Source organism: Eriocheir sinensis, chromosome 16, assembly GCF_024679095.1.
Source record: "Eriocheir sinensis breed Jianghai 21 chromosome 16, ASM2467909v1, whole genome shotgun sequence".
NCBI classification, from domain to species: domain Eukaryota; kingdom Metazoa; phylum Arthropoda; class Malacostraca; order Decapoda; family Varunidae; genus Eriocheir; species Eriocheir sinensis.
Window position 1 is genome coordinate 21,641,013 of NC_066524.1, and position 10,044 is coordinate 21,651,056.

The window sequence follows — 10,044 nt, forward strand, 5'->3', positions numbered from 1 at the left end:
TTGTTGTTGTTAGTAAGGTTAGCAGCTCAAGGAAAATAAGAAAATTAAAAAAAGCAGAAAAGGAAAAAGAGAAAAGGAAGAAGAGGAGGGGGGAGGGTGTGAGGGGGTAGGGGGTTGTTATTGTTGTTGTTGTTGTTAGTAAGTTTAGTAGCTCAAGGAAAATAAGAAAATAAGAAATAAAGAAAAAAAAGAGGAAAAGGAGAAAAGGAAGAGGAGGAGGAGGAGGAGGAAACATGAGCAAAACTAACATTCCTCTGAGTCAGTAGCCAGCTCCTTTCCTCCCTTCTCTCCTTCCCCCCCTTCTCTCCCTACCCTCCTTCTCTCCCTCGTTATGTTAGTGTTGATGATATACTGAGAGGAAGAAAGGTATCGAATCGTCTATCTCCCTGACTCACTCTCCCTCCCTTCCCTTCTCTTCCTCTCTTGATCGTTCCTCCTCCCTCCCTCCCTTCCTGTTACCCTCCTCCCCTTTCTCCCCCTCTCCCTTGGCTCCTCCCCTTCCATTTTCCTCGTCTCCTCCTCCTTGCACTTCTTCCAATACTTTTTCTTCTCTTTCACTCACTTCCTAATCAGCTTCCCTTCCTTCACTTGTCTCTCACTCCCAAAACCTCCCTTACACCCCCTTCCTTAACCATCCTCACTCCCTATCCATCAGCCTCCCTTCTACAGCTTCTCTCACCCTCACTCTCTATTAATCAACCTTCCACAGCCTCCCTCTCGCTCCCATCCCTATTCACTCCCTCACTCCGTCCCTGCCCCCAGCCTCATCGTGTGGAAGCTGTGGGGGGCGCAGCAGCCGGGGGAGCAGCACCAACAGCAGGTCGCCGCCACACGCAACATGCAGAGAGTGGTCCGCATGGTGACGGTCGTGCTGGTTGTGTTTGTCATCTGCTGGACGCCGCTGCAGAGTCTGATGCTCTATAACTTCATTTACCACGAGCATGTGAGTAAGAAGAGTCGGGGCTGTGGTTTTGTGGGTGGTAATTGCTGTGGACCCCCTCAGTAACGGTTATTAGAGTGTTTGTGATCTGCTGGACGCCGCTGCAAAATCTCATTCTCTATCTAAAGTATCCTCAGCCGTTACAATCATGGGCTGTGTTGTGGTTTTATGTATTGTTCTTGTTACTTTCCTAGTCGATCCTCAGCCCTACAATCCACCGCGACCTCAACCCTAACTTTTTCTCCCTTCCCCCCACGGCCACAGCTTTCCGAGTGGCTACAAAACCTCTTTCTCTGTCTAAAGTATCCTCAGCCGTTACAATCATGGGCTGTATTGTGGTTATTCGTATTGTTCTTGTTACTTTCCTAGTCGGCCCTCAGCCCTACAATCCACCGCGACCTCAACCCTAACTTTTTCTCCCTTCCCCCCACGGCCACAGCTTTCCGAGTGGCTACAAAACCTCTTTCTCTGTCTAAAGTATCCTCAGCCGTTACAATCATGGGCTGTATTGTGGTTATTCGTATTGTTATTGTTACTTTCCTAGTCAGCCCTCAGCCCTACAATCCACCGCGACCTCAACCCTAACTTTTTCTCCCTTCCCCCCACGGCCCCAGCTTCCCGAGTGGCCGCGCTGGGTGGAGTTCACGGTCTATTTCGTGGCCAACTCGAACTCGGCCCTCAACCCCATCATCTATTGTGGCTTCAATGCGAACTTCAGGCAGGGACTCGTGGCGCTCCTCACATGCAGACAAACCCGCAGCGGCAGCAGGACCCAATACCCGAGTAAGTGATGGAGGGGGATCGAGAAGTGGAGTTAAGGGACGGGACATATAGGGCGATAAACGGAGATATAAACATAAAAGAAAGAAATGCACTGAAGAGAGAAAAATGAAGGGAAAGGAAAGGCTGATGAGAGGTGGATAGAACTTATGGCTTTCACAATGTAGGTAAAAATTAATATTGTACGCGTACATATTATAAGATTATCGAAAATAGGTTAATTAGTGTAAATAAAAGAAGCAAAAACGCTGACTCAACCTCACTTACTAACGACTCATGATGTCTAACGAGCTCAAAAAATAATAGAGAGATAGATAGATAGATAGATAGATAGATAGGAAGCAAAATACATCACTAAAATAAATATGTACAGTAATTTGAACAGACAGAAAAGTAAATATGTACAAAAATTCAATGTAAATAACCACGATAATAATAATAATAATAATAATAATAATAATAATAATAATAATAATAATAATAATAATAATAATAATAATAATAATAATAATAATAATAATAATAACAACATTGTGTCAAATAGAGAAAAAAACCTGCTTATTTTTTTCCTTTGTATATGAATCATTACTCTCTCTCTCTCTCTCTCTCTCTCTCTCTCTCTCTCTCTCTCTCTCTCTCTCTCTCTCTCTCTCTCATGTGCTAAAACTCCTCGGGCACGAATTTAACGACGATATATTACCCTTGTTGTACCTATAAATCTCTCTCTCTCTCTCTCTCTCTCTCTCTCTCTCTCTCTCTCTCTCTCTCTCTCTCTCTCTCTCTCTCTCTCTCTCTCTCTCTCTCTCTCTCTCTCGCTGGTATTTACTTAACGTCTTTCCTCTCCATTAACTCGATTCTTACCTCCCTCTCCTTCCCGCTCTCCCTCCTTCCTTCCCTCCCTCCTCTCTCTCTCTCTCTCTCTCTCTCTCTCTCTCTCTCTCTCTCTCTCTCTCTGTCTCTCTCTCTCTCTCTCTCTCTCTCTCTCTCTCTCTCTCTCTCTCTCTCTCTCTCTCACACCTTTGTTACCTGCCTGATGCTGCTCCTTTCCTTTCCTTCCCTACCTTTCCCTTCCTTTTCCTTACTTTCTTTTCCTTTCCCTTACTTTTCAATTTCTGTCGTATTATAACATTTTTCCCTTCTCTTCCTTTTCCTTTCTTCCTCTGTCTTCTTCGCATACTTATTCCCTGTCTACCTATATCTACATGCCTATCTAATTCATGTCCCATTCTTCCTTTCATTTCACTTTCTTTTTCCTTGTTTTCCAATTTCTCTTTCGTATTTTAACATTTCCTAATGCTTTTCCTTTTATATCCTCCTCGTTTCCTTCATTTTCTACCTTCCTATCCATCTCTCCTTTCTGTCTTGTCATTCAAACCTCTCCGATACTTTTCTCTTAATGCACGAACTACCTACCCTCCTACCTACCTTCTACTTATCTACTCCTTTCCTCATTGCCTACCAACCTTCCCCCTCCCTCTCCTTCCTCGCGCCCAGGACCCCCCTACTCGGGCACAGGGTCTTGGCGCACGCGAGAGAGCATCACAGGCTACTCCGGCCCTGAGCCAGCCGTGCTACTGGACATGGGCGGCTCCGTAAGGCACTCCAGGTAAGCGAGGGAGACGGGGAGAGAGAGAGAGAAGGAGAGGGTGTGTATATATGAACCCCAACGCCCATGTTATAAGCTCTTCCTTCCTAGGCCATTCCCTTGAGGCTAGTTGTAGCAATATTAGTCAGTCAGTTCCTTACGAGCTCTCTGTGAACCCCTTTTAGTACTAGTTAATAGCTACAACCAGCATTAGTTTTCTCCTCTAATGGTATATATGCCTCCTCAGTAGTGGCTCTTAATCTTACAAACTAATCTCTTTCGTTGTTAAATGTTGCTGTAAGTTGCTAGCTGTTTCCTCGTCCTGCTAACATATGACTAAGTCCCATATGTTAAACGGATCGGGCTCCCATTACGACTATTTCCCAAGGCCAGGGAGAAGATCAGCGGGTTTTCATGCGTATTTTTCCCGTTCATGGCGCAGGTCGGGTAAAACAATCACCAGCATCACTCCGTTTGTCTGTATCTCTGTATCTCTGTCTTTTTAAACGTATCGGGCTCCCAACATGACTGTCTCCCAAGCCCACAGAGAAGATTAACCGGGTTTTCATGGGTGTCTTTCCCGTTCATGGCGCAAAAGCCGTGTAAAGACTATCACCAGTATCACAAAACAGTCCACCATGAAAATCACGAGAACTTCTACGCGAGGCTTTACAAACAGGCAAGCTGAGGCGCCGATACGTTTAAGAATATGGACTTAACCACGGGAGCGTCGAGTAATGTAAACGCGGCTGGCTGAGTCCGTAGAGTTTCCCGTGCCACCGTCTATCTAATGCTCCACCTGTAATGTATCATCTTACAGCCTTTGGGAAGTGTGGCATTCTGGGAGGAAATTTTACCGAGACAACTTTTATATCCGAGTTCACTAACGCTAATTTGGCAAGTGGTTTCCTGAGACTTAATGATATTGAACTACAGGTAAAGATTTTCCATATAACGCAGAATTTGTTGAGTTGTAGTAGTGGTAGAAGTAGAAGTAGTAGTGCGAGTGGTGGTGGCAGTATTAGTAGTAGTAGTAGAAGTAGCAGTAGTAGTAGTAGTAGTAGCTAATCACCATAAACAGCTAATGTATCGTTATTTTATTACGTGTCTCGTCTAGTTTAATAAGCCTAATGTCTTTTTTATTGTTTTCCTCCTTCTCCTCCTCCTCCTCCTCCTCCTCCTCCTCTTCCTCTTCTTCTCCTCCTCCTATCACGTCATTTTCTTCTTTTCTCCGCTTTCAAAATCTTCAATCGTGTTTTCTCCTCCTCTTTCTCTTTCTTAATGTTCACTCCTCCTCCTCCTCCTCCTCCTCTTCTCCTCCTCCTATCACGTCATTTTTTTCTTCTTTCTCCGCTTTCAAAATCTTCAATCGTGTTTTCTCCTCCTCTTTCTCTTTCTTAATGTTCACTCCTCCTCCTCCTCCTCCTCCTTCTGCTATTTTTACTTTGTTTCCTCCTCCTGCTCCTCCTCCTCCTCTCCAGGCTCGCGTCGAAGAGTTCATCATCGTCTGTGTGCGGGCGCCTGGTTTACACGGGATCCACAAGAGAGCTACGTCACGACAACCACTATCACCACCACCTCTGTGACCGCGTGAATGTGAGTGTGCCGGATTGTTTAACTGACTGACTGACTCCCTGACTGACTGACTTAAATGACTGTGATTTTGAGTGTGACTGTGGGAGTGACTGCGGCTAATTTTTTTTTTTTTTTTACAGCAAAGGAAGCAGTTTGAGTACAAGAAGAAAATTAAGACAAAAAAAACGCCAATATAAAAAGAAAAAGAAAAGATGTATAGAGAAGTTGCCAAAAGAGAGGTCAATTTCAGGAGAGAGAGAGAGAGAGAGAGAGAGAGAGAGAGAGAGAGAGAGAGAGAGAGAGAGAGAGAGAGAGAGAGAGAGAGAGAGAGAGAGAGAGAGAGAGAGAGAGAGAGAGAGTCTTGACACTCCTCTCTTGAAAGGCTGACCAACTAACCAACTGACTGACTGACTCGTTGATTTTTATATGCATTTACTTTTACTTATATATATTAACTAATTTACTTACATTTATCTCATGTCTGTGTGTGTGTGTGTGTGTGTGTGTGTGTGTGTGTGTGTGTGTGTGTGTGTGTGTGTGTGTGTGTGTGTGTGTGTGTGTGTGTGTGTGTTGTCAATGGCAGAATACCCCGGAAGGAAGAAGGAATGACGGATGGAGGAAGGAGAGAAGAAAAAGTGGTGGGGGGGGAGGGAGGGGAAGGAAGAGAGGAAGAAAGGAGAGGAAGGAGGAAGGTGGTAATGGTGTGTGTGTGTTTATAATATTTCTCTAGCGGGATAAGAATTAGAAGCATCAGCAGTAATGACGGGAACGGGATTAGCAGAAGAGGGCACAACACTAACATCTATCTAAACATTAACTAAGCTAAGCTAACTAACGCACATTCACACACAAGCAGCCTCTATTCCAGACGAGCGGGGTAAGCCATTTTAGCAGCACCAGCAGCGGGGTGAACAACGCTAATATCTATCTAAACACTAACGTCTCTATATTCTAACTAAACTAAGCAAACTAACGCACATTCACACACACGCATCCTCTATTCCAGACGAGCGGGATCAGCAGAATCAGCAGCATCAGCAGTAACGGCGGGAACGGGATTAGCAGCAGCAGCGGAGGGAACAACGTCACCACCCGCAACCTCAGCCTCAGAAGCAACAACACCAGCCTGCGACAGAGCTACAGAACCGGTACTAGGAGCAGCGAGAACCAGGAGCCCACGTTAGCCCAGCGGACCTTCGTTAGAGCGTCTTACGTGGGAGATAACAGGAGACTAGATGCACTTAAAGCCTCCACTTCCACCTCCTCCTCCTCCTATAGCCAAAGATTAGGAGGCAGGGCAGGAGGAGGACTAGATAAGGAGGAAGAGTATGGGTGCTCCTGCTGTGGCGGTGGAAGAGGAAGAAAAGGAGGAGGAGGAGGAGGAGGAGGAGGAGGAGGAGGAGGAGGAAGGTGGAGAGGGAGATGGGGGAAGAGGGGGATATGTGGAGGAAAGGGACTGTGGAAGGTAGGAGGGAGTGGAGGAAAGGGAGTAACAGGAGGGAGAAAGGGAATAAAGGGAATATGGAGTGGAATAAAACGAAAAGGTGGAGGAGGAGGAGGAGGAGGAGGAGAAAAAGTCCGCGGTATAAGATGGAGAAGAGGAAGTGAGAGTGGAAGCGGAGGAGGAGGAGGAGGAGGAGAAGAAGAAAGAGGAGGAGGAGGAGGAGGTCACATTCCCTTCAGTAGGAGTAGCAGCAGTAGTAACAAGGAGAGGTCAGGTCAGAGTCAGGAGATTTTCACACTCAATGTTGGCAACCCTGATCCTGTAGTGTTTGAGAAGGGTGTGGAAGCTGTGGTCTAAGGGAGAGAGGGAGAGAAAGAGAAGGGAGGGAAGATATATAAACAGGGAGAAATGGAGGGAGAGGTAAGAAATGAATGCATGGAGGAGAGAGATGTGGAAGCTGTGGTCTAAGGGGGAGAGGGAGGGAGGTAGGGAGGGAGGAAGGGAGGGAAGATGTATAAACAGGGAGAAAGGGAGGGAGAGACAAGAAATGAATGCATGGAGGAGAGAGATTGGAAAGAACGGAAAGGAAGGAAAGGAAGGGAGGAACGGAAGAAGGGAAGGAAGAAGGAGAATTCATGAAAATGGAGAGGAAGAGAAAGAGAGAGAGGGAGGGTAAGAAATGATCGAGGGAGGGAGGCAGGGAGATTGGGAAAGAGAGAAGGGGGAGAGAAGGGAAAAAAAGGAAGGAAGGAAGAAAACGGAGGAAAAAAGAACCGAGAATGAAGTGAGAGAGAGAGAGAGAGAGAGAGAGAGAGAGAGAGAGAGAGAGATATTACACCCTCAAAAGTCTTTGTTATAATGGACGAAGAGGGAAAAAAAGGGAAGAGAAAATTAAAGAAAAATAATGGACGACAAAATCAACAACAAAAAAAAATTACTTCAAAGAGAGGCTGAACGTCTCTCTCTCTCTCTCTCTCTCTCTCTCTCTCTCTCTCTCTCTCTCTCTCTCTCTCTCTCTCTCTCTCTCGTGGGTTAGAAAATAAAAACACCTTTACAGATGTCTTGTGTGTGTGTGTGTGTGTGTGTGTGTGTGTGTGTGTGTGTGTGTGTGTAAATATATCCATGTATACGTCACCTCTAAAAATGTATACACACTATGATGGTATAACGTAACCCTTGAAGAGGCTACCCAGACAGAACGATGGACTTTAAATAAGAAATAAATAAATAAATAAATAAATAAGAGGAACACTCATCACAACACAGGCCAGGTAGTTAATTAATACAACAACAATATTCTAAGTTCACTAAAAGGCAAAAATAATAATAAATAACCTGTAAAACGAAAGAGAAGTTAACCGTGTGAAGCTGTACATACTATTCCTTGGTTACGTTACTTTACTGAGGCTAACTGTAATGATTATATACAGAGAGAATAGCTTAGGAATTCAATGTGTAAACCAGTTATCTCCTCCTCCTCCTCCTTCTTCTCTTAATCAATGTAAAGACGAATAATACATAGTAGATATATTAGATGAAAAAACATAGCTGGTAAAGACTAATCTACCTGTGAGATGAATGTGTAGTAGTAGTGATGATATTGTTTTGTATATGTCTACAAGCACTATTACCTGATGTATGAGTATTCGCTATGTAGTTAAGAAATATCATGATTCTACCTGTAATGAAGTAATATGGCACTGTATAGTTCGAAAATAAAGTATTGTGTTGATGTCATTGTGTTTCCTTTTCTGACTGGCACTAACCTGGGCGTGACACTAACCTCTCCGTGGTCTCCGGGGGACAGCTGTCTGGAGGCTCGCTAAATGAAGCAGTACGGTCTCTTCATACGTGTGGCGAGGCAACGGAGATCTCGGAAAATTTCACATCCCTTGGTAGCGTAGCGCAGAACAACGGCGGGTCTCGTTAAGAAGTTTACGATAAATTGGCTCGATCTACGGTATAATAGAGTGTATGGCTTAAACGCGAAACCCGGCTATACTCGTATGGGAATGTGGCACGCTACCGAAATGCCAACCCAGCTCACTGGTTGTTTTTGCAAGACAATTCCGAGTGGAGGGAGCTAAAGGCACGACCACTGAGCATAATAACTCGAGGTCCTTAAAATAGAGAGGGGGCCTGCATGGGGACTTGCCCGGAGGAACCCCTGAGTTTGACGACGTAGGGTGGGCGAGGCGACGCGCCCTCCGACGTACACCCACAATGAGTGATCTAGTATCCCGTAATTAGTAACGTAACCGCACACACATGGTAACCTAGAGAAAGAGTGCATAATACAATAAATAAAAAACACAGTGAAAATCTCTTAACACTCACTCACTGGAAATCTTGGCGGCGGTGGTGGTGGTGATGCCCCGCTCCGCCTGGTCCTCCGCCCCCAGTGCCCCGTGAGGAGAGCCCTGCCCGCCTTCTGTCCCCCCTGTGGCCCGTGGACCCCCAGGGCAGGACATACTGGCTACAGACCCCACGTGACCCTGGGAGCGGTGGCGGGGGAGGGATGGAGGTGCCCAGGGATGCTACAGAGGTCTCTGTGGGGGCGAGAGGGAAAACACTGATGTAAAAACATGACTCAAATCACATAAGAAAGGCAGATAAACAAGTAGGGTATGCTACAAATTTTACAGTCAGCATCACGAAAGACAGAAGAGAGATGAATCAATAGATTTTGAAATAATTGACAGACGAAATACATGATAATCACCCTCTTGCAGACTCCTTACGTTCTTATGTTCTTATTCTATGTTCTTATAAAATCACAGACTGGAAGAAAGACAGATAAACAAGTATGCGACAAACTTTACCACAAGCATCAGGAAAGACTGAATTACATAAGAAGACATGTATAAATAGATAGACATTGTTTGAGATGATTGAAAAAAACAGGAGAATCACAAATCAGACTAGAAAAAGACAGACAAATGAGTAGGCTATGCGACAAACTTTAGAATTGACATCCCGAAAGAAAACGTATAAGTAGATAGAAATATAAATAGATGATTTTACTCTTTTATATTACTAGCTAGATTAATAAATAGATAGACTGATTGTTTGATAGGCTAATTATTATATTGATAGACGAATGGACAGCGGCGGTGACCTAGCTGGGAAAGGCTCTCGTAAAATCAATATATATTTACAGTAAACACCAAACACCATCTTAGCTTTTTTTTCATGGAACTCAACATCAGGAAAGACAGATTATAAGAAGATAGATATAAAAATAGACACTGGCTGTTCGATATATTCCCAAATGGCAAGAAAACATGGCTGCAAACTTTCTCGTAAGACCAAGAATTAAAACTAAATTAACCACCAGCTAAACTTCTTCCATGGAACTCAGCTTGACATGACCTTACCAGCACACACTCACAAGCACTTAAAGGAAGGGAAGGGAAGGGAAAGTATTACAGGGAAGGGAAAAAGCATGGCCCTTCCCTTAACCGTCACATACACAAAAATCGTTTATCATAGCGTTACTTCACTTACCATAGACACGATAGGCCTACACAATCTTCCTTGAGGCCTACAGACACCGCTGACAACTTCCATGCCCTATAAAATGAGCCACAACACAAGAAAAAACGGATAATATGACACGATAAACTGAGTCGTCCGCTCCCTACGCGTTGGACGGCGCGCTACGCTTTACTATCTACCTGTCACCTGCGCTGCCAGATTGTCGTACTCAAAGCAAGGTAT

General features: G+C 44.7%; 2 protein-coding genes across 6 annotated transcripts in view; one reads left to right on the forward strand and one right to left on the reverse strand.

Moving 5' to 3' along the window:
• LOC126999557 (QRFP-like peptide receptor) overlaps positions 1 to 6,993 on the forward strand; it is a 37,165-nt gene extending 30,172 nt beyond the window's left edge. For 3 of the 4 annotated variants that reach the window (XM_050862320.1, XM_050862319.1, XM_050862321.1), the window contains exons 8-12: positions 763 to 943; positions 1,555 to 1,723; positions 3,215 to 3,326; positions 4,787 to 4,901; positions 5,887 to 6,993. In XM_050862320.1, coding sequence (XP_050718277.1) covers positions 763 to 943; positions 1,555 to 1,723; positions 3,215 to 3,326; positions 4,787 to 4,901; positions 5,887 to 6,681 — 1,372 coding nt within the window. In that variant the 3' untranslated portion in view covers positions 6,682 to 6,993. The remainder of the gene's footprint in view (positions 1 to 762; positions 944 to 1,554; positions 1,724 to 3,214; positions 3,327 to 4,786; positions 4,902 to 5,886) is intronic. The other variant, XM_050862322.1, reaches the window with a different exon arrangement.
• Positions 1 to 9,984, reverse strand: part of LOC126999553 (uncharacterized) — an 88,023-nt gene extending 78,039 nt beyond the window's left edge. The window contains exons 1-2 of one of the 2 annotated variants that reach the window (XM_050862297.1): positions 9,832 to 9,984; positions 8,666 to 8,873 (exon numbers count right to left, since the gene is read on the reverse strand). The gene's annotated coding sequence lies outside the window, so the exon portion shown is untranslated. Of the gene's footprint in view, positions 1 to 8,661; positions 8,874 to 9,831 lie in introns of both variants that reach the window. The other variant, XM_050862296.1, reaches the window with a different exon arrangement.
• Positions 9,985 to 10,044: the final 60 nt, after the last annotated feature.